Here is a 24,221-nt window from a genome sequence, read left to right as displayed (position 1 = left end):
AGTCTTGCATAGGGAAAGGGTAATGATGTGGTTACTGGCAGCTATGAGGATTTGGGATGTGGGGATGAAAGGGCAGTGGAAACAGTGGGACCAAGCTCTTTCCCGCAAGCTTGAAGCTGCTGCTCCTGCTACCCTTCCACTAAAATGCTATCCTGATAATTATCCCCCAACTAACTCCTAGTCATCTTCTGGGTCTCAGCTCAAATGTTATTCCTTCAGTGACACCCCTCCACCTAAATCAGCTCCCCAACTGTGCTCTCTCAAAGAAGCTATCCCCACTGTAACAGGCCATCTGTGACATGTGACCACCTGCAACTTTGCTGACTACGTTCACCCAATACATCATAAACTTGGGAGAAGGGACACTGACTGCTGGCTTCACTGTACTTCCTCAATGCCTGGTTCACAACAAGTTCAACGGGTTCCCACTGAACATGTGACTGACTGGCCGTACCTTGCAAATGAGACGAGGCATGAGCAGCAGCACCAGGACACAGTCGTGGTCTCCACCTGGCCGAAGGAAGCTGTCAGGCATGAAGGCTGTCATCAGGGACATGTGCCGATTGGCCTGGGCCACCTCCATCTGCCTCAATTCCATCTCAATAGCCTGTGAGGTAGACAGGGAGGCAGGCTCTCAGACAGGATAGAGTTCCAGACCTACTGTGCCTTGCTCACAAGGTCCCCTGCTTCTAGGACAAGCCCAGGCCAGGAGTCTTCCAAACCATGACACAAAGCACCTGGTCCCCAAGGAACCTCACACCAGGTCAGTCCACAGCCACACTCAGGCTGGGCTCTCCCACATTCTCCCTTCACTGGCCAACTTGCTTTCCTGACCTTGGCGTGGGCCTTAGTCTCAGCAAACTTGATTTTGAAGTCAAAAGTCTCTGGGGGTGGCTGCTGCTGACGCTCCACAGATGCTTCCTGCTGGTTTGTCAGTTCTCGATTCACGTCCTGAGAGCAGAGATGGAGAGTGAGGCATAGCTGGGTCATGAGGGAGCTGTGGGGTGATCACAGGCAGAGAGCAGGGGATGCACAAGTACCTGTAGGTGGGCAGTCAACTGGCGGTATTTCTTGATAGTTTGCTGGTAGTCTGCGACCGTCTCCTGAGCGGCCTCCACACGCTTCTGGGCCTCCCGTACCCGGGCGCCAGCCATGTCCAGCTGCTCCCGCAACTCCAGTTCTGTCTCACGTGCATTCTCTTGCAGTTCATCGTTCATTTCATTCATCGCTTCCTGGGAAGCCACAAGGGAATTGGGGCAAAAGAGAGGCAAGGTTAGGGTAGCAGGCCAGGGTGAGTCCACTTACCGCACACCCTGCTCAAAAGTCAAGGGTCATGTGTCAGTGCCTCTCTCAGCAAGTCCCTTTTAAATACCCTCCATCAGGGTCAGAAGTCAGGGGTCGGCTCTCGTCTTACCAAGTCCCCCACGGTCTCTCTCAATTCCCGCACTTTCTCTTCTAGATTCAGGTTCCTATCTGTCAGCATCTCCACCATCTCCTCAGCACCCAGAGCAGCATCCACCTGTGTTGCAAGGAGGGAACAGGGAGAAGGACTGCTGAAAGGTGCCTAGAGAGGGGAGGCACCTACGGAAGACTCAGAGAGTGGGGCTGGAGGGAGACTCTGGGTAAGGGGCTGGGCTCTCCAGACCTGCTCCTTCAGCTCATCGATGGTGCTCTCCGCCTGGCTCAGCTCCTCTTGTAGACGCTCCCGCTGCTGCCTCACAACTTCCAGCTCCTGGTTCTTCTTTTCCATGAGCTTCTGGAGTTTCACATGTTCCTGCTTCTCTGAGGAAGAAAGATCCCGCATCCTGTGGGGAAGTGGAGAGAGAGAAGGTGTGGCGTGTGTAAGAGTCACTGGCAATGGGCACTGTGGCACATCTGGAGCCAGGAGAGTGGGCCCCGGAGCCAAGCAGTGAGGGGAGCCTACCTCACCAGGGCATCCTTTAGGCGGGCATTCTGCTCCTCAAGCTGCTTGAGCTGATAACTGGATGCAGCTCCATCTGAGCCTGAGGAAAGCCATTAGCATTTTCAGACATGGTTCCAAACCCACCATTCGTTCCCTAGCAGCTCCCAGGCCCTTACCTTTCTCTTCAATCTCAGCCTTAAGGATCTCCAGGTCAGTGGTAAGCTCGTCCACACGCTCCTTCAGCGCCTCGACCTCCTGCTGCAGGGACTCAGCCCGCTCTTCAGCCATCTCCTTGTCCAGAGTGGCCATCTCGATGGCATCAGCAGTATCGGCCATCTCCTCCATGTAGCGTTCCTTCGCCTCTAGCGCCTCCTTGGCTTCCTGAGGAGGGGTGGAGGTTGATGGAGCATAAGTACAGAGATGCCTCGCCTCCCATGCCCTATCTCACAGAATGTTCCAGGCTCCAGCTCCAGTTGAGTTTCCAATACACTTCCTCAGGCCTGATGCCTCCCCAGCCACCCCCTTCATGCCCGAGTCTCACCTTCCGCGCCTCCTTGAGGCGCCGCTGCAGGTCAGCCTGCTGCTCCTGCATTTTGCTCTTCCATTCCTGCACTTGCTCCAGCTGGATCTTGTGTTTTTCCAGCTCTTTTAGCTTTGCCTTGTCTTCTGCCCGTTTCAGCCGCAGTGTCTCCAGTTTCTCCTCTAGGTCTCGCACTTGGGCCCTCAGCCCCTCCTCCTCCTGCAAAGGAGAGACCCCTCATTCCGTGCATAGCCTCCTCCTCCTCCCCACCAAGGCTATGCTGGAGCATAAAGGACAGAAATGTGTGCACACAACATTCCAGCTCCAGGGTCAAAAGGCACATAAACATCTAAGAAGAAACTAATACGTATGGGGAAAGTGTAAAAGGGCAGAGAGGAAAGGGCAGCTTAGTCAGTGGCAGGATAATGCTATGTCTCCACCCTTCTGACCCAAGTTCTAGGTCTCCCCCAACCCTGGGAAATGTCCAAGACCTTGGAAATGTCACGGGCCCCTTTGTGTCTTGGTTCATCTTCACTCCAACCCCAGTCCTTACCTTGGAGGGGGAAGGAAGTGGGGGCGCTGCTCCAGGAGAGGTGAGGGCTGGCGTGGGGATGATGGGTGCTGCCAGTGGAGTCTGAGCTGGGGTGCTGGGCTCACTGCTACTCAGCTCACCTGCTGATGCTGAGCCAGAGGGGCCTAGGGAGCTACTAGCTCCGGCCACCCCAGTACTACTGGCTGGGCGGGTGGGCTATTCAGAGAAGGTAGGGGCAGACCAGAAAAAAGTAGGAGATAAGGGTGGTGAAAGAACAAGAGACAAAATATGAGAATATGGTGAGGGAAAGAGACAGAGAAAGAAAAAGGCAGGAAGAGAGTATCAAAGCACAATGAGAACACAGAAATAGATTGAAGGGGAGAGGGAAAATGACACAGTCAAAGATAGTGACAAAAGATGGGAGGAGGTAGGGAGGCAGAGGGGAGGGAGAAGAAAGGATGGAGGAAGACATAAGATTATAAGGTTCCTCCCTTGGCAATGACCCCACATTCCTCACAGCTCTGGCACTACCCCCTTAGAGCAGAATCCTTACTCCCCAGAACTCCCCTTGGTGACCCACTTGTAATCATCTTAGCAGTTTCTTAATACTCCCAATCCTATCGTTGCTCTGGACCTGCACCCTCCTCTCCCCAGAGATAAAAAGTGATTCAATGTCATTTCCAGAGAAAAAGAACAGATTGGAGTTTGTTCTCTAACTTTTATGTTCCCAGAGAAGGCTGGACTGACTAAAAGTGGGGAGACCAAGCTCTACACCTCTGCTAGGCCCTCCCTGCTCTTTGGGAGTCAAGTTGATTCTCCCTCCCTTAGTCTATTTCAGGGCACCCAGCAGGTAAAAGGGCCCCAGGTGAAAGTTGTATTCTTAGACTCCCCCTTGAAACAAGGTCAGCACAGCCAACTTTTCTGTCCTCTCCCTCCCCCAAGAGAAAGAGGCTCTAATCAGGCACCACTACCCAGGCCCGAGTCAGGCTGGGGTGGAGGAGCTGTGCAGCCTCCAGCCTTGGAGGGGACCGGCCTTCCCAATGCTCTCCCACGCAATGCTGAGCTTTGACATTTTACTGGTGGGCTGATACTCAGAGACCACGTGTATCCACAGACCCTCCCACAGACATTTACAAGGCCAAGTGCTTCTTCGCCTCTCTTTTAATCCCCACCCCGTCAAAACTAGTCAAAATGCCTTTCTTCAAGAAAGCCTGCCTTGATTAACCACGATCACTCTCATTTCCCTTTTGAATTCAAGCTACTGGCTCAGACATCCTCCCAAGAGCCAGAAGTCACTTTCTCAGGAGTGGTCTGTCACTACCCTCAGACCCCTCACTCCCATGAAAAGAGAACCCAGGATGCACTGTGACCAAGTTTTACTTGACCACACACATGCCCACACACATGCACATGCCTGAAATGAGTGTGTACATTCAGCAGTAGCTTGTGCAGAGGCCTGTTTTTTCTCACCTTGGGCCGCCGAGTTGTGGTCTGGACAGGCAACAGGAGCCAGAGGAGAGGTAGTCAGGAAAGAAAGGAAAATGGCACAAAGATAGACAGCAAAAGGGACAGCAATGAGAGCATAAGAAGTAAGGGGAATGGGGCTATGGTTAGCCACCCTCCCACTCCCACCCCACCCCTTCCTCTCTCCAGGGAATCACCCTGTTCCTACTCCAGGAACTCAGAACTCCAGTTCCCCATTGGTTCCTTCTCCCACGTTTGCCCAAGCTTCGCAGACCTCACCCCTTCAGACACCCTGGAAATCCCAGAACCCATCTCCTAGGCTGAGCCACAGGAGACCAAAAGCAGTAAGTAGCCGGTGGAGAAGGTCTCTAGAGACCAGGCCTTTTGAAAACAACTTCTGGCACTCCAGCCCAGAGCCAGAGGCCCCGCCCACCCATCACTCCCAAGGACTTTTCCAGGTCAGCCCCTTCCTTCAAGTGCTAGACTCCACAGAAGGCTCCCTACACACGCCATGCGACAAGGCTAATGACATGAGGTCAGAAGTGAGTAAAATGAATCCAACAGAGGGAGATCAGGTCCCCAAAGCAGAACACTGCTTCCCTACCCTCACCCCACCCCTTGCCCAGGACCAGATCCTGCAGCAGTCCCCTTCCCTAGGGCAGAGGGCTCAGGTGTCAGGACCATGAATATTGCATTAGCCAGAAGCCCAGAGCTCAGCAAAGTAACCCCAACTCACTACAAGAAAGGGCAAGCATCAGCACACACAAACTACTGCCTTAAATCAAATCCAGAAACCCCTCAGGTTACTGCAAAGTGGTAAAGAGACGATTAACTCTAACTCCCAAATAGTCTTCTTGCTACCCAGTATCTCATAGCCCCAGCAAAGACAAGGTTTGGCTTGGGCCCTTTTTCCAGTTGACACTGAGCCCAAGGAGACCAATCCCCACATCTCCTACCCTGAGCTAAGCCTCCATAGCTGTAGGTCAAAAACTATTCTAGGGTCCTCATCCCACCCTGGGAAAGCCCCCTGATACAAATCCTGGTGGGGGAGGGATGCTAGGAGTACAATCAAGAGTCATCCTAGCAAAGGTTGGGGGAGGCAGGCCTGCTAGAGGCACGGAGACATCTGGACCTGCTTCCCTAGATTTTCTCACAGGAAACTCTCCCAGAGCTGCTTTGCAGCAGAAGCTGCCTCAACCCCAAGCATGTAAGACCACTGGGTACAAGGCCCTGAACACAGACTCAGAGCCAAATGCAGGCAAAACAAGGAACAAATGCTCAGGGTGTGGGGCATGGCAGTGACACACACCTCTCCCTGCTCCCACCTTTACCCCCCTCCTCCTCCCCCATCCAGGTAGACAGATGAAATCAATCAGCCCCCACCCCCACCCCAGCAGCCTGCTGCCACCATCGCCCTGGCAACCCAGCAGCAGGACCAGAGCAAGCAAGAGTACCTTTCGGGCTGTCGGTGCCTGTCTCATCATTGCAGAAAACCAAAGAAAGCCAGGAGAGAAAAGACGGGGAGAGCGGAGGATGGACACACAGAGGAAGGACAGACAGAGGGAGGGAGGGAAAGAGACCGAACAGAGGGAAAGGCGGCGGAGACAGGAGATTAGTGCATCAAATCCCAACAATGCAGCCTCAGCTTCCCGGTCAGCGGCTTCCCGGCCCGCAAACGGCCGAGGCTCCGATGCAGAAGCCCTGCAGGTGCGCAGAGGGACAGCCGGGCTCTGGCGGGCACCGGGGAGGCGCCGGCCCAGTTCCCCAGCTTAGGCTGATGGCAGCCTCAGTGGCCGCAGCACCAGCTCCACCTGACGTCATGCACCCACCCTCCTCTGCTCCATGGGGGTGGAGCCACTGCTCCTCAGTCACCTAGCAACCAGCTGGCTCCACTGGCTCCTCCTCCTCCTCATGACTGGACAAAGTCCTACGCAGAGCCCGCCCTGCTTCTTCCGCCAAAGAGCAGGTTCTGGCTCCTCCTCCTCCGCTCGCCACTTAGCTCCAAGAAACTGGGCAAGGGGCCAGGGCATCATTGGGCAGGGACACAGGGTCTCAATGCTCCATCAGGCCCACTCATACTCACACTCTCCTTAGCTGGCAACCCCATCAACTCCACTTCTGTCTCTTATGAGCATACAAACCCAGAACAGCCCTCCTGCCACAGCATCAGCGCTGAGGGGCAATAGCGAGAATCAGAAACCATGGGGACCATTTAACAGCAGCTCTACTGACAGTGTTTGGCTCCTCTCCCAACCCTCCCCTGGCTGTGGGCAGGTTAAGCCTGTCTCTAAAGGGCTTCCAGAAAGGACTGACCTTGCAGAGACATCTGAGTTCTCTTCTGCCCTCCCCCTCTAAATACAGTCTTTTGTTCTGAAGTTAGCTCCCTGTTCCCCATGGGGTGAGAGCAGGGGCCCTGGGCTAAGCAATCTGCTGCACTGGAACCACTGGAGAGGGAGGCCTGGGGGGACTTAACTTGACACTTTGCACCATGAGCAAAAAGGTGCTACATCCCAGCACCAGCAGCCCAGGCTGGGCTTTGCCACATTTCCTCAGGCAGCTGCCAAAACCCCAGGATTTGCACATGGCTCAAGTGCCACCAGCATCGGGTCAGGCTGCAGCCAGAACTCCTCCACAGACATCAGACTGCAGGTCCATGCTCTTCTCTATGCAGGAGCCTGATGTGAGAGGGAAGCCCAAACCAGGAAACAATATTCAAAGAAAGAAGCCCAGTTTCTGTGACCTTGGAATGGGTCCAGCATCCTTCAGAGCATCATTTTCCTTCTTATATCCCCATTCCCACCCAAGCTAGGACCTCTCTTCCATGGCAAAACTTCAAAGTGAGGACCCGTCATCAACCAGGATTCAAATGGGAGATGTTTTCCTCTCCCCTCCCACTGCCCTCATTCAATAGCTCTTCATGCAAGGTCAGAAGGGCCTGAGACAGGCTGACAAGGAAATCACAGAATCATACACACAGCACAGTACAGACAGATTAGACAGGCACATGCAGATCAGAGACAGCTTAGGCACATGTCCAAGGTAGGGTCTGGTGTGAGAAAGTGGTCATGGCAACAACTTAAGAGTTTAAGAGTCTGGGGACAGCACAGTTGAGACCCACTCTGATAATGGCTGACAGAAGGCTGCAAGGCGAGGACAGTAGGCCTCAGGCACAATACCAGAAGGAAGAGGCAGGCAAGGAAAGACTGGTGGAACAGAGTGAAGGTGGCCATTCATGGCAGTGCCCACCCAGAGGCAAGCACACAGACTCAGGTGTTCCAACATGGGACTGTTCTTACTGTGCTCTGTTGCCTGACCTCCTGCCCCCTTGTCTAACCACCTCGCTTGGTATTTTTCACAGCCCCAATTCCTCAGTCTCTCCTACTAGTACCCCCAGGTTCAGGCTAAGTGAGAACCCACTATAACCCAGTAAAGGCTCTATTCCATGCTCCTGATATTCATAGTCAAGTGCTTGCAGTCTCTGACTAGAAGTCCTAGGGCGAGGAAGGGTGGGGATCAACCCAATGAGTACTACCGGGCTTGACACTGAGCCTGATATCCTTGCAGCCCCCAGAGGAAATCTGGAAGCCAAGGTGACCATTTCCTCTGGCCATCCCAGCCCAAGGTCACACACACATACATGCAGCAGCTCAAGACATGCAGGATGGCTGGGGAGGGGCTCATGGCCCTCACCCACCCAGGCACAAATAGTAAACACACCACCTTCTTAGGCTTCAGTCCCCGCTGCATGAGGAGTAGGAAAGGGCAGAGTTAGAGAAAAGACGTCACACTGTACTAGCTGGCCAGACATGCTGGGTGTAGGCATTAAGATCAACTCAGGCATACACAGGTAAAGAGGGAATTGAGTCACTGTCAAGCTCTGGGTAAGTGAGATGAGGGGTCCCTCAAAGATCAGCTTCCAGGATGTCTACACTCTGGCCCAAAGAAGCTGGAGAGTCTGGAGCCCCACCTCACACACCTGTGCAGAACAGCAATGGGAGCTAGGACAGGCCCTCTGCACACTGCCTAAAACAGATGGCAGAGGGCCTGGTTCCTTGCCATTCACTTGTGAACAGGAGAGCTCCTTCTCCTCTAGCTCCCACCTTACCCCTTCCCTGAGACCCTTTAGACCTTGGCAGCTTTGGGTACCAAAAGGTAGGAAGCTGACAACAACAAACTAGGGTCAGACCTGTCTTTCCTATCATCCCCAGAAATTGTCCCATTTGACCCTGAACTTCCAGGCCCTAATAGTTGTTCCCTACCACCACCTTTACTCACTCCTAAAATAGCATCTGATACCCAGAAAGCTTCCTTCTCAGGGACGCTGGAAATCAGAAAGCTAATAGTTTACTCACCTACTGCTTCTACCTGCCTGGCGGTGCGTCTCCCTCCTTTCTTTTTCCTTCCCCTCCTTTTTTACTCCCCATTCCCACTCCCAACCACTCACCAGTTTGCTGGTCTTTGCAGCTGAGTCTGTTCCCTCTGTAGAAAGCAAACAGAAACAAGTATGTGTTTGCATGCAGAGGCAGGGGCAGAGAACATTATGGTGAGATGGGAAAGATATAACAAGGGAATATGATGGCGATGGAAAATCTCTGGATCCATGTTCTGAGGAGAAGTCTTGGGGACTCCTGAATGTGGGGGGCGGGGCAACTTAAGTGGGTGGTTGTTACCTCTTTTGAGGATCTTTGAGGCAGAAGAATCAGGTGTCTCTGGGGAAGTAGTATCTGCTCCATCTTCAAATACTTGGATCTGAGGCCACAAAACAGACTCATTATAGCCAGACCAAGAATGTTATGCTGTAATATGGGTCCCTCCCCAGGCCCCGAGCAAGGCAGCTTCCCAAGGATGGATCGCCAATCTTTTCTCCCCCGCTACCTCCCACTCTCCCAACCAAAGACTTATGTTCATGCCCAGGAAAAGGGAGCACCAACACACCAGCTGCATAGGCAACAGAGCATGTACACACACACACACACACACACACACACACACACACATACACACACACACACACACACACACACACGTAGGGCATGAGTACCTGGGATTGGCGCACAAAGATGCCATGCCCTTCATCACAAGTGAAGTACTTCCTGCCTTGGACAGTTCCATCATTCTTGCCTTTTGCTTCATCTAGGATCACACCTACCCATTTGCCAGTGGCAAAGAGTGTGGCTCCAACATAAGCCACAGTACCTCGGTGCCCTTTTCCAATCACCTCCACACGGGAGCCTACTCGCAGAGGCCGGGCGCTTGCCTCTGCACTCATTCTGCTGCCACTGGGCGCCTGAAAGAAAGACACATGCAAACATACACAGTTAAAGGCCTCAGGTCAAGGGTGTCATCCTGATGCATAAGAAAGGCCCCTGTCAGGATCCTGGACTGAAAAAGGACCAGAAGTCACTTCCCTGAACCCCAGTTATAGGGTGAAGTAGGCCCCCAAATTCCCTTCTGAAAAATGTCAGTGATGTGTTCACCTAAGACTTCTCCCAACTCCTCTGGAATCTGCCAGAATTTTTAAGAGTTTATATTTAAATTTTATAACAAATCAGAATTCACTGATAGATCTGTGAATGTCACCACATGGCTGCTTTCTCAGGAGTACTCCCCACCAAGGAGGAGAATGAAGCTCAAGCAAATAACTCACTTTAGACCAGGTTCCCCACAACCCAATGCCTTGACTCAGGAGCCTGAATGAGAAAGACATGTGATTCAGGTGTCTCTGCGAAGGTAGTATCTGTTCCACAGAATCTTGTTCCCCTCCCCACTGTTGCATGTCTTCCCTGTTTTCGAACATCTGTTAGGGGCACAATTGTGCCTCCCTCCAACTCTCAAGTCAACACTACTCCTTCTGGACCTGACTTCCCCCAACCCCGTCCACATATACACCATGATACTCCTGGATGCCTCAGTGCAGCCCATTTGACCATTTAATTCCCTTCTTCCTTGCCTGAGCACCGTTCTATCCACATTCTACCCTCAAGTTCTAGAGATCCTTCTTCTGTGCTATGTTGCTACAAAAAGTAAAAAGAAGGCCCAGTAAATCAGGTACCTCAGATCTGTCCTACACTCTGGCCCCCAGACTCTGCTCAGTGGTCCAAATGGATGATTTATCACCCCAAGGATGGACAAGGCAAAGCAACAGACTAAACACTGCCCTTGGGAAGCTCTGTTTCTGACACATCCGTGATGACAGGACACATGAAATTAGGTCCTAAATAGGCCCATAGTTTAGAAGAAAAATCACACCTAAGCCATTTTTAGCAATAGCAGCTCCAAGAACCAGGGGCCTTGCAGCAAATTAATGAATGAGGCAAGAAGTGGTGACACCATGGTCCTAAAGACTCCACAGGGCTCCCTTCCAGTGCCTCCACCTGGCTTCAGAAGGGAGCCCTGCCAGAGCCTGTCACTCTCTAACTCTCTTCCCCAAAAAGCTCATGTAGGAAGGTAAGGAAGGTGAGGTGCTCCCAGGAGCTCTAGGACCCCAAACCATATCTGGGATATGTAGGGTACCTGTCACGGACCTATCAATAAAAGGAAGTGACAGTGACATCAGGCCTGGCCCTAAACTCAGAGACTTCCCCCAACCTCTCAACCCTACGCCTCTCAGAACCAGGTGAACACAACAGTGGGTATAGATTCAATCATAGCCAAAAGAGAGAGAAAGCAAGTGACAAACAACAAAGCAGCTCTAAAGAAAGGCTTCAGTGTAAAGCCAGTCCAACCCACCAAACCCATTTGGAGTCCCCAAGATAGTCTTGTCCTCCTCAGGAACCTTGGGCCTAAGGTCCAATTAGAATCAAAGGTTGGGCCTTACCAGTCCCCACTGAAGGCCAAACTCTGGGAGGGGAAGCCTGTCCAGCCTAATACCATCAGGGCTGCAAGTGGCCCCATCCCAGCTCTAGCCTGTCTCCCCAGCCCCCACAGCAATGACCATAGGTGACCAGGCCTTTTCCAGCAGCCCTCCCAGGGCTATCCCAAAACAGGGCCACTTACCCGGCTATACACGTGCCTCTTGCTCTGGGCCATGTTGCTCACCCAGCCTCTATGGCCTCTACCCCTTCCCCAGCTTGCCAAAGACAGAGAGAAAAGGCAGAAATCTAGGCAGGAGGGTCAGGGCTCCAGGCTCTCATGGACAGACACAGAAGCCATCAGGCGTGGCCCTCCCCAGTCCATGGACCTGCTGGGGTAAGGGTCGGGGCACAGATGGGGACCATGGAGCAAGTCTCCTCTGCTGCCTGAGGATTCCTAAACCCACAGACACCGAATCCTGCTTGCCAGCTGATGAGACTCACTCTGCGCTAGTGCTGCTCTAGACTTGTCAGGAACCGTGCTAGCCTCTGGGTCCTAGTGCCCCCCTGCTTCACCTGGGCCAAAGAAGAAGGACAAGGACTGAGGGGCTAGGCCCAGCCACAGACCCTCAACACTCACCTCTAGAGTACACTGTTCTAGGGCTGGGAGTACAGCCCTTACGGGTCCTCCTACTCTGAGCCCCCTCACCATCACTGCCCCTCCCCCCTAGGATGTGAGGCTTCAGCAGGATGAAAGCATCAAGTGACACTTCAAAACCATCAGGTACGGCTTTCACACAGCCAAAATAAGGGTCTCTCGCCCCCTTTTCTGGTGCTCTTCTCCCTCTGCCTTCTAAACTCTAGACTCAGGGTCCAAAATCATGATATTAGGGTCTGGATTTCAATCTCACACTGGGCCGCAGGAGCCAGGCCCTGCTCGATTTCCAGCAAAGGAAGGACAGTAAGGGAAGTCACTTGACATACAAAACAAAGCAAGTCAAGTACCCAATTCCCACACTGCCAAAGGTTGCCACAGTCATTCTTTCTCCCTCTGGTTGTTATAAAGGGTCAGGCTCTGAATCCCAAGAGTTTCCGGTTCAACTGGATTCACAAGGGCAATAGTCAAAAGCACAAGGCCCAGCCCCCTTGTACTCTTGGCCTTGCCTCCTAGGCATCTCCTTAACAGAAATGATAAGATGGTGTATTTTCTATATATCTATATTTCACAAAATTTCTTTAATAGCCATTTATTACCTTTATAATTTAAAAAAATGTTTAATTTAATAAGATTGTACATTCTAGTGAAAGGTCTTCAGAGGGCTATGTAACAATACCACTTCATTTACCCATCTAACATGGGCTAGGGACCAACAGGCCAAGGTCCCTACTGCTAAGTAGCCAACAAAGGTTGGCCTGGGGTCTGACTTATGGCTCCACCGGGTGTGGTGTGGACCTAGATCCCTGGGCCTAGGGATACCTGCCTTGTCGGAACTGGGCTTCACTGGCTGAACAGGGTCTTCCTCCACGCCACCCTCTAAGACAGCCCAGACAGCCTAATAGCAGAATGATAACCAACACCCAAAACACCTTTCCATATCTTCGATCCTGGTCAAACCCCCTGGGAAACCATTTCTCTTTTTCCCCGCAAAATCTCCATATTGCCTCCTTCCTTCCCTAATTACCATTACACAGGTGGGCAAGGCCATGCAAGTCCTTGCAGACCAGACTTCACATGTACAGAATACTTTACAGTCTATGAGCACCTTGGTTTTAGACTCGGGCTACTTTCGTACAATTCCTGACTTCACCGCTTGGTAGCCACCGCTCTCAGAGAGCTGTTGTGAAGATTAATCAAGATAATCCACGTAAAACATTTAAGACATTGTCTGGTATTTAGTAAGTACTCAACGAAAGTTATCTAATAACAATGTTGTTATTATCATATTTGGACATCAGAATAACACCATAGAGAGGCAAGCCAGGGACAATGCTGACAAGGAAATGCAGGCTTAGAGAACCAGGCAACTTCCCTGAAATTACACAGAAGGTAAGAAGTGGAGCCAAAACTGGAACCCAAGCCTGAACTGGAACCCTCTGCACATTCTACTATCCTCACTATTATCACACATATCTCTAGGCTTCCAAGGCAAACCACACTGCCTTTAGAGATTCTAAAGAGCTCAGATCTAAGAACAACCTCAAAACTCACTAGTAACACAGGCACATGTGGTCACCTAATTTCCTGGAGGCTGTTTCTTCTCCTATAACATAGGAATAATACCTGTATCAACATTATGAGGCTCAAGTAAGACAAAGCACATAAAAAGTGCAGAAGCTGTAGAAGTACAAAGAATAATCTCGCATGGTAACAGATGGTATATAAGTCTTAAAATAAAATAACTAGACAATAAACATTATAAAGATTACAGGCAAGAGAAAGGTAAGCTAGAAAGAAAAGGGGTACTTGACTGTGCCTTGAATCACAAGTTGTTTTTGTGTATGTGGAGAAGAAAGGCCTACAAACACTGTAAGTTGTAAACACAGTATAAGTAGAGACAGAAACAATTTCCCATTACTAGGGAACATCAAAGAAGACTAGCTTGACTGAAGTGAAGAATGCTATGAGTTCTTCTATTGAACTATAAGCTTTTTAAAGCAGAGCCCACAACTTTTCCTCTTTATGATCCCAGCACCCTTAGTTCATGGAGCCAAATATTTATTGACTAAATAAACATATTAATATTGAGACGTATTAGAAGGTAAGTATGGATAGTCAGGGAATTTAACATCAGGTAAAGATAGATGGACTTGATACAATAACAACAGGAAGCCAGTCTCCTCCTGAGCAGAAGACCAGCCTAATGAAAACTACGTTAGGAAGATCAAACTGGTGGCAGAGTGGGAAGGAGAAGAACAGGGGCAACTTTGTAAAGATTGGGTACCAGCTAGAGAGCTGCTGCAATAATGAGCGAGGGGAGAAGAGGGTGTCAACAAGGCTCGTAAGAGAAGGAAGAAAAAAAGGGCCAATTTAGAGATGGTACCAAAAAGTCCTGGTAAGACCTGATGATAGATCAGACATGGGGAAAGAGGCAGCGGGCCTGCGTGGGCTCTGGAGACTGACCTAGATACAGCATTGGTTCTCCAACTTCCTCACCTGTATGACTCTGGTCAAGATATTTAACTTTCAGAGCCCAGCTACCTCATCTGAAAAAAGAAGGAAATGACTACCTCACAGGGTTGTTGGGAGGATTCAATAAGATTGAAGTAAAGCATTTAGCACAGTGCCTGGCACAGAATACATGCTCAACAAATTGTAGACATCGTTTTTGTCATTACTGAGAGGGTATATCAATGATGACCTGCATACAGTAGGTATTCAAATGTTGCATGAAGAAATGGGTGGACAAATGAATGAATGCACATTAAGTAAACAAATGAATAAACTTGGGAGTTTTCAAGCATGAGTGATGAAAGAATGATTAAAAACGGTAACAAAATTGGGGAAAATGGGAAGGAAAACTGTTAGGAACATGTTAGGACAAAGAAAATAAGTCTTGTTCTTAGGCTCTCTCTGGGGCAAATTTATTTCACCATCTCCTTCCAAAATGCACCAGTTATGTGGGCAAACCAGATTCTATTCTCTCTATTCTACACGTGATGGAACAGAGTCTCAGAAGTCAAACGTCTCACCTGAATCTCATGGCCAGAAAATGGCAGAGAGCACATCTGGCTAGCTGTACAGGTGTATGATCTTTCCACAGCACCAGTGGGTGCCACCCCATATCACAAAGGACAGTTCTGAGTCACAAGCTCCCTCAGTCAGGGAGAAGACAGATACTCTCTGGATTTCTAATCCATTTTTATCCTCACTGATATTAAATACTACTAATATGTCTAGGAAAATGGGAGAAGAAGGAAAAATCTGTATCTAATGAATAGGTTACTAGTAGTCTTGGAGAACATTCCAGAATATGACAGGAAAACAGGTAGATGGTTGGGAATTAAGGAGGAAAAAGAAAGGAGGCAAAGGCTCTGGCACCCAGCCAGCATCATTTCTATCTTGCTTTTATTGGCACACCAGCACCCTTTGAGCCCTTGACCTCCTCTGATCTCATCTCACCTAACCTTGACCCTGGGCTAAACCAACAGTTTGCTTTCCCCGATCCTACTCATAGAGGAGCTGGTCTGAAACCCAGGCAGTCTGACAGCAGGGTCCACACACTTGAACTGACTGCATTAGACACTGGGCAAAGGAAAGAAAAAAAAAAAGGAAATGCAATGGTAATTAGCAAGATTCAGATCTTCTTAAGACTAAAGCTATACATCTCTGAAAGCATTAGAAGAGAAGGGATAAGTGTGGACAGAACTTCCTCACGAAAGGAGAGGGTCTGCTCACTGAGTGGGGAATAGAGCCTGGGGAGCTGGAAGCTCTGAAGCCTGGATTCCAGATATAAACAGGAACCCAAAAAGAAGATACATACGGAGACTTTTGTTCCTAGGTCTTACTCCTGTACCTGCTTTACAGATCTCATACAGAGAGGGCCTAGACCCTAAATGGACTTTATTTACCTCTCCAGCTCCTCATTAATCCCAGAAATGTTTGCAGCCCACTCCCAATCTGCATGCAGCTCTACCCCCTCCCAAAGTATTCCCCTACCCCAGAAAACCCAGTGATTGGCAGGCCCACCTCTAAAGGGTCCAGACCTCCAAAAGCCAACAAGGAAATCTATACAATATGCCTCGTTTATCCTCAATCAAAGAACTTTTGCAGGAAGGGAACAGGCACTTGAACACAGCTCTATAATCAAAAACTGCAACCCTCCCAGGGCTAGCAAGAATCCTACTTAACAGCCTGCTCCAAGTTCCTGCTGATTCCTCCCCATGAATCAACCAGCAACTCCCCGGCACTAGGACCCTGCAGACAGGGAACCCTGAGCCTGCGCTCTAAAGAGAGAGATGCACCATTTCACAACTTCAGCAAAAGCCAAAGCAGCCAACAAAGCCACAGCCACCTGGGCTGTGCTGGGCTCTGCCTTTTGGGCAGCTCTCTGGCCACTCCCCAGAAGCAGAACATTCTGTCCTTTCTCTTTTTAAGTCCACGTCATCATCTGATCATAATGGAAATCAATCTCAAGTCACCACGCAAAGGCGTATCCATGGCAACCTCAAGACGAAGGACACGGAAATGATGCTCCAGTGGCTGCAGCAGGAAAAGGTAAGTCCATTTCTCCTCCATCCTTGCCATCCCACCATTTTCCCCTTTCACTCAAGTCAGGTGTGCACCTTATCTGCAAATTCTATCTATCACACTAATGGAGAAAACACAAAAGGTTAAGTGTTAATAATCTATGCTATTATATAAGATTACAGGTCTGCCTAGTACCATCATGGCAGAAAAAATAATCTTTTTCTGGCTGACAGGGACAAGATCTCTTTTCTTATACACTGTCTCAGGTGACACACAGTCTCACCCAGCAGTACCTTACACTATCAGTCACTTGTCTTTCTAGTCAGGGTGCTGAGAAATCACTCAAGGATTTCAGAGTTCCCTACAAAAAGCCAGCAGTAGCACTGACTCCACCGCCCTGCCCATCCATGCCATGATCGTGCCCACAAACTGGCCTAGTACGACTCCCTCCTTGGCAGCCCTAGACTCCAGTCTCTGGAAGTTCAGAAACTGAGAATTGGGATTAAATTTCTGCCTTCTCTGATGCCTCAGGGGAAGGAATGCCATTTCTGCAGAAGTAAAAATTCATCAAATCTAAGTACTAAGGCTAAGTAATCCTCCATGTCTCAATTTCCTCTTCTATAAAATAGGGCTAATAACAATACCTTTCTAACAAAGTTGTAAAAACCACATTAAGAATGCCTGAAAAGTACTTAGAAGAGGGCCTGATATAAAGCGCTCAATAAATGTCGGCCATTATTATTATTAAGAAGAAGGAGAGACCGGATTTCAGTTCGGCGGGTACTCAAAACTCTAGGAGCATATCTCAAGTCTGCTTTCTCTCCCTTTCCTCTAGAAAGCTGTTTCAAGTTTCCCTTACTACTTTCAAGTCCCTGTTCCTACTTTAATCCATACCAGCACCCTCTCCCCTCCACAGATAACCTCTCTGAGAAAGAAACTGAGCTTATTAGATAAGAATTTCTTTGCAAATTCAGGTATATCTGTAACCATCACTGCCTCTTTCTTCCTACATCCTTTCCTTTCTTCCCTCATCCCTCTTCAAAGGAAAAGATGACCTCTCCTTTTCAGGGCCAACCCTCCCCCGCCCCGACATCTAAAGACCTGATTTAACAATCATCTTTTCTCCTGTGCCTTCGATTGCACCCTCTCTACTGGCTCTTACACATCATTAGATAACCCATGCTCAAGACTCTTCTATTCTAGGAAAAGCTGCCTCTAGCCTCTGCTACCTCCACCACATGCTGCCACCTTCTCTTCATCCCTTCCCTGGCAAACTACTCACAGTGAGTATGCCCTCCCTATCCTCACTTCCCATCCACTGCTCACTCCACCAGGCTCCCATCCCTACCACTCCAGTGACACTGCTCACACTAAAAAAGTAAAAGAGCCCTAGTGACCACAACCTCTACCTGCCCAGTCTCAAGGTGCATTTCCCAAGTTCATCTTACTTGACCTCCCTGAGGCAACTGAGGCTACTGCTCCTCTTCCTGGAACTTTCTCTCCTAGTTTACTGGGCAACATTCGCTCTCACCTTGCACACCAATCCTTCTCATCTCCTCTGTCATCTTCGGCCTCCCATAAACGTGGCTGGACTCATCCATTCCCAGAGCATCAACTACCACTTCCACCTACTGCCCCCAGGCACAGACTCTTCTCAACCTCAAACACACATTGCCACCTGTCTGCTAAGTGCCACAGATGCCCCCATGACCCAAAACACACTCGCTATCTTCTCCCCACAAAATGTTCCTCCTCCATATGCCTTCTTTACTACTGGCAGCATAATCCACCCAAAATAGAAAACTGAGTCATTCTCAGCAACTCCCTCCCAATTAGTCATTATGTCAGGTGAGTTCTGTCTCCAGTCTCTCTCAGACTCAGCCCCTCCTTTCCAACCCCACCAAGCTAATCTATAGTTCCGGCCAGCCGTAGACCAAGCCTAGGTTATCACAACTATGTCCTGATGTCCCTGATCTAGATTCTCCTCTTTCAATCTATTTCCACAGTTAGCTTCCCAAAATACAATCACATCAGCTCCTTGACTAAATCCCTCCAGTGGCTTCCCTGCCCACAAAACTGAATCCTCTTAGTACAGCACGACGGCCATTAAAAACCTGGCCTGCTTATGAATCTAGTCTCATCAAGCACCTCCTTTGACCCTAAAATTCTCTTACATCCCAGCCACTTGGATCTACGTATCTTCCTCCTTATGCCTCGGGAAATGCTGCAGTGTCACCAGGGCCAATCCCTTTCCTCATCTTCAAGGCTGAGCTCAATGTTCACCTCATTCCTAAGGATTCTCCTGATGTCTCCAGGTAGAGCTAGTCATTCCCTCCTTAGCCATCACATAGCACTTTGGACCTATCTCTATTATGATATATTTTATTTAAAATATTGTTTCCCTTATCCCACCATGAATTCCTCCAGGGCAGAGAGTTTTTACTCATTTCAGTATCCTAAGCACTGAACACAGAAGACACTCAATGCTGAATACAGGCCTGTACCAATACTAGGCCCTCGGGATATAAGTTGATTCTTACAGCTTTCCCAGAGAGTAGCTCCACCCTTAAAGACCACCGCCATGGGAGAAATTACCAGTCATGCACTCACTGTACGCTGGAGTCATGCACACACACACACACACACACACACACACACACCAGCAGATGTAGCCCTTTTCTCTCCAGATAGGAGACAAACTAAAAATGCAGAGACAGCCCCAGCTCCTACGGAATTTAGTAGTGACACTAATCTCAATCTCATGTGCTTCCAGGATAAAAGAACCACAGAAAGACCTCTAGGCTCTAAAGAAAGTATTGATCTTCTGGGAAAACAGCTTTAGTGAGGCTCTGGGGGTGACAAGGGTCCAGTCTCTGCTTCAGTGAAGTCCTCCGGGGATATGCAGGAGCTTGGGGAGGTCAGACTAGACACAGAATTTGTCCATCAGCCAAGTGCAACTGTTATTAGCCTGAATGCTGAGGATCCAGTTCTCATTTCCCTGGTATGGGACAGATAACCCAAGTCACCAGAGCACCACCCAGTGGCTGGAGACAGGCCAAGCAAGCTGGGAATCCTCTACAACAACCCCTCCCAAACCATAAGCCACTAGCAATGATAAAGCTGGCAGAGTAAAACCTACAGTGGCAGTTGTCAATGGTATTATGATTCTCCCAACTATTCTGACTACTAACAACTTCTTTTTTGTACCTCTATGTCAGGCCCAACTTATCAATTTTTCCTTAGTATTGCCTCCTGCATCCTTCCTTTATCCTCCATTACCACTGTCATAACTTTGGTCTGCCACTTTATAGCTTTGAGAATTAAAGCAAATCATTTACCTCTTTGGAACCTCATCTATAAAACAGGGTAACAGCTGCTCTGCCTACCTCACAAGATTATTAAATCAAATGAGACCATGCCTGTGAAAGGTTCTGTAATCTGTAAAATGTTATACATAAATATAAGGTATTACTCTTATCAGAAATCTAAGTCCTCTATTACTGATAGGTGAAGCAGATCTGCTTCTCTGCATCTTTCCTTTCCCATTTCCAACCACACTAGACACCAAAGAAAACTATACACTCTAAAATATTGCTTTGCCCATACTCTCCTGCCCAAAATCTTTCACTAGCATACCATTTCTTACTTGAGCCAAACACTGCTGGATCTGATATATGCACCGTCATCTCTGCACTACTGTCAGCTGCTTAGGATGCTTTCCCTAGTCTTGCAAGCCCCACTCATCCTTCAAAGATCAGCTAAAGCCCCACTACACTACACGCAGAAATACTACATTTAAAAAAGAAAAGGATTTGAAACAATGTCATGTGAGAATTAAGGACAATTTTGTCTGGAGAAAGCTTGGTAAGAACAGCTGTCATCTAATATATCATCACCTTTTAAAGAGAGAGTACACTTTTTTCTATTTAATTCTAAGAGATAACTGATGACCACCAGATGGAAGTTGCAGAGGTGTATTTCAGCAACAATATCTTCCATATGGAACTATACCAAGATGAAAGGGGATGCCTTATATTTAGTAAATTTCCCATTAACAGAAATGTTCAAGCCTGAATTGGCCACTGGGCAAGGATATTTTAGATGGAATTCAACTATAGCAAGGGTAACTGTACTACAATCACAGCATTTTAGATATGAAAAGAACCTTGGAGACCTGTTCCAGTCTCCTATTTAATAGGCCTGGACAGGTTAAGTGTAAGGCACTACAGTTTGTTCTAGAGAGCGGGAAGCAGAACATGGTCTCCAACTTTCAAGCCTTGCTACTCAAAGTGTGGTCCATGGACCAGCAGCATCAGCAGTACCTGCGAACTTTTTAGAAATGTACAACAATCCAGAATCTGTGTTTTAAAAAGACCCCCAGGTGTATGCATCATTAAAGTTCGAAAAGCACTGACCTACACTGCACCTTCCAAACGCTGAGTTACTAATTCTGGAACTGCATTTCCCAAACTGTTTCAGATATTAAACAGAAGCAGTACCCAAGAAAAACAGTATTTCCCGCCCAAATTTGGGAAACTTTATATCATACTTCCAGTGGGAGATTCGTGGCAAGATCATTAGCATATTGAAGGCTCTGAAATATTCTGTAGCAGAGAAAACTTTAACCACGAAGTTTCTAAACACATTTGAGCACAAAATGCCTTTTAAAAGTTTGGTATCTCTTTTAACATTCCCATGGCTCAGGCTTCGACAATACACCAGGTAAAGAATGTCAATCTCAACCTCATAGCTTGACTCAATACTTAAACACACTGGATTAGTAGGTGGTCAATATAAGCTTGCTGTTCTCACTGCAAAAAAAAATGAAAGCAAGCTTCTAAATCACTGCTTCTTTTAAAACAGCAGAGTTCCTCATCTGTGTGATTTAGCTGTGGTTCTGCCTAAAGACAAGAGGGATGCGCAAGATGACTTAAGGGTCATCCTACAAGGTAAAGCAGATCCTAGCACCGGGGGACACAGACACACCAAACCCATATCCAGGCCCCCATGCTTGAGTCCTCTACGGGTTTTTTGTTTGTTTGTTTGTTTGTTTGGGAGGGTGGGGCTTGGCAGAGAGAGTTGTTATTTTTGTTTGACACAAACTTCTTAACCATGTGCTCACAGGAAACCTGTGGCTCGGAATGGTTTCAGGGGTGTCTTGGACGCGCCCAAGAAAAGAGGGGAACCCTTGCAGTTCCAGAGGAATTTGGAGGCGCAATCACCCTGACCCTGGGAGAACACAGTCAGGCTGAGAACTCAGGTGGGTCGGACCGGCCCAGACCCAGGCGGTCGCCCACCCTCACTGCGGCCCACCCTTACCGTCCCCCGCCCGGCACTCAGGGCTCCATGCTACCCAGGCCAGTGCCGAGCCCCTAGTCTACCGCCGGGATCCTCGCAAACACGCGGGGGTCAGCAGAGGAGACGGTTGGCGGGGTCGCCACCTCCGTACCTGTCTGGTCAGGGGGTCCGCGCCCGGCTCCAGCCCCACCAGCGACCGACGCCCAAGACCTTGCCGGTCCCGCCCCGCCCCGCCCGCGTGGGCTGCCCGATGCACCGCCCGACCCCTCTAGGCCCACCCCAGACCCTCTTGCCCCGAGACCCAGAGGCGTTCTGGGTCCAGGGAACACGCTACTCTTCCCCGAAAACCTGTCCGGGTTAAAAACTGCGCGCTGAGCGCGACCGAGATGACACGGACCAGGCACAAAGCTGGACACCTGGAGCGAAATATGCGCGTGCGCACTGTGCCTCGGAAGCCGGTTAGGACCACATGAGAGAGGCGTGTCATGGCCAGAGCCCTCTGCCGGCGGATAGGAAACAGCGCGGAGGGGCTGGAGGTCTCATTTGCGGCGGGCAAATGGATCGCCCATTGAGTAGCTCAGCTTTTCAGTGCAAAACTGCTAATTAAAATAATAGTAATAAATCGTATCTCGTCGGTTAGCTTGAGGAAAAAATTAAATTTTGCTGGTACTCGGTGTTATCTATCTTATGGGGGAAACAGGCATTCTCATTCCCTTATGCGAATGTAAAATACGCAAATTTACATAATGGCATTTTGCATTATTTTAATTTAAAAAGAGAAAACATTAAAAAGTACAAACATTTGACCCAATGTGTCCATTTCTAATAAGAGAGCCAAAGAAATGAAGAATAATAGAGCAAGTGTTCAAAGATACTTGTACAAGAATATTGGAGAGCAAGGATTTGATAGACAATGGGCTCCAAATCTAACTAATTTACTGGCTGTGTCAGATCTTGGGTTGGTTACTCAACTTCTCCATGCCTTTGTTTCCTCATGTGTAAAATGAGAATGCTAATGATAGTATCTATATTATTAGGTTGTTAAGAAGATTAAGTGAATCTATATAAAGAGCCCAAAAATAACTATTGTAATGTTATGTTTATCTCAGTTAATCTCAGATTGAAAACAACCTGAAAAATCTGTAAAGTTGGTAGTGGGGTGGAGGTGGCGGGCAAATGGTAGAAAGGATGAATTTTGCAACCTCTCCACTACTGCCCCCCTTTTCCCATTTCATCTTCAAAATATTTCTAATTATCATTCTGAATAATGTATTTGCATGAACCAAAAACCAAAACGACATAAAAAATATGCACTGAAAAACCACCCTTCAACTCCTGTTCCCATCCACACTTTCCTCCTTGTCCACTACAGGCAACCGTTATTAATAGTTTCCTTCTTAACCATAATGTAAACAAATATGAATGTATCGTATTCCTCCTCTCATTTCTTACGCAGAAGGTAGCATAGTGTATACACTCGTGCCTTAGTTTCTCCACTTAACAATATGTTCTGGAGATCTTTCCAAATCAGTAAATAGAGCTCTTTCTCATTCATTTTTCAGCTGCATGGTACTCTATAGCATGGATACACTTAGTTTATTAACCAGCCTCTTCTAGTGAGATACTTTGTTTCTAGTCTTTTGCTATTGCTATTGCTCCAATGTATCATCTTGTACATATGACATTCCACATGTGAGCAGGTATATCTGCAGGATACATTTGGGTCAAATAATAAACGTATCTGTAATTTTAGTAGAAGTGACTGCCATCCCCTTCAATTAAAGAGAAATGGTATAAAAATAAATTTAAAGGTTTTAAAAGGCACAACATACAAATATTTTTTATTGTGGGAAAGTATATATAACATAAAATTTACCATTTTAACCATTATTAAATGTATAGTTCAGTGGTACTAAGTACATTTACATTATTGTGCAACCATCGCCACTATCTATCTCCAAAACGTCTCATCTTTCCATACTGAAACTCTGTCTCCATTAAACAGTAACTCACTTTTCTCCCCTCACCCTAGCCCTTGGTAACAAGCATTCTACTTTCTGTCTCTGTGAACTTGACTATTCTAAATACCTCATATAAAGAGAATGCTACAATGTTTTCTTTTGTGTCTGGCGTATGTCTTCAAGATTCCGAGTCAGCATTTCCTCCCTTTTTAAGACTTGAGTAATGTTCCATTTAATTCATATACATTTTGTTTATCCATTTACCCATCAATGTACATTTGGGTTGTTTCTACCTTTTGGCTGTTGTAAATATGCACATATTTTTTAATATAAGTACAAATCCCATTCATCCCATCCCCAAGCTTCCTACCCAAAGGAACTCCATGCCAGTTTTTTGTTTGTCATTTCAGAGTCAGTCTCTGAAAAAATAAGCATTTTAGATGCAAACAGCAGCTTCCTATGCATGCTGTTCTGAACTTTGTTTTGATCTCCACTGGACAATGTATCTTAAGAATTATCCATATTACTACATATTGATCTGCCTTGAAATTTTTTAAGTGTTTT

At 48.2% G+C, this 24,221-nt stretch overlaps 1 protein-coding gene across 4 annotated transcripts in view; it reads right to left on the bottom strand.

Moving 5' to 3' along the window:
* Positions 1 to 22,141, bottom strand: part of DCTN1 (dynactin subunit 1) — a 29,087-nt gene extending 6,946 nt beyond the window's left edge. For 3 of the 4 annotated variants that reach the window (XM_011358126.2, XM_011358128.2, XM_011358129.2), the window contains exons 1-13: positions 21,848 to 21,951; positions 9,461 to 9,706; positions 9,090 to 9,168; positions 8,864 to 8,898; positions 2,977 to 3,171; positions 2,445 to 2,642; positions 2,080 to 2,284; positions 1,925 to 2,003; positions 1,646 to 1,805; positions 1,415 to 1,519; positions 1,041 to 1,232; positions 835 to 951; positions 455 to 607 (exon numbers count right to left, since the gene is read on the bottom strand). In XM_011358126.2, coding sequence (XP_011356428.1) covers positions 455 to 607; positions 835 to 951; positions 1,041 to 1,232; positions 1,415 to 1,519; positions 1,646 to 1,805; positions 1,925 to 2,003; positions 2,080 to 2,284; positions 2,445 to 2,642; positions 2,977 to 3,171; positions 8,864 to 8,898; positions 9,090 to 9,168; positions 9,461 to 9,688 — 1,746 coding nt within the window. In that variant the 5' untranslated portion in view covers positions 9,689 to 9,706; positions 21,848 to 21,951. Of the gene's footprint in view, positions 1 to 454; positions 608 to 834; positions 952 to 1,040; positions 1,233 to 1,414; positions 1,520 to 1,645; positions 1,806 to 1,924; positions 2,004 to 2,079; positions 2,285 to 2,444; positions 2,643 to 2,976; positions 3,172 to 8,863; positions 8,899 to 9,089; positions 9,169 to 9,460; positions 9,707 to 21,847 lie in introns of all 4 variants that reach the window. The other variant, XM_011358127.2, reaches the window with a different exon arrangement.
* Between the last annotated feature and the right edge of the window lie 2,080 nt (positions 22,142 to 24,221).

Source organism: Pteropus vampyrus, unplaced genomic scaffold, assembly GCF_000151845.1.
Source record: "Pteropus vampyrus isolate Shadow unplaced genomic scaffold, Pvam_2.0 Scaffold37, whole genome shotgun sequence".
Lineage (NCBI taxonomy): Eukaryota > Metazoa > Chordata > Mammalia > Chiroptera > Pteropodidae > Pteropus > Pteropus vampyrus.
This window is presented reverse-complemented; position numbering and strand designations above follow the sequence as displayed.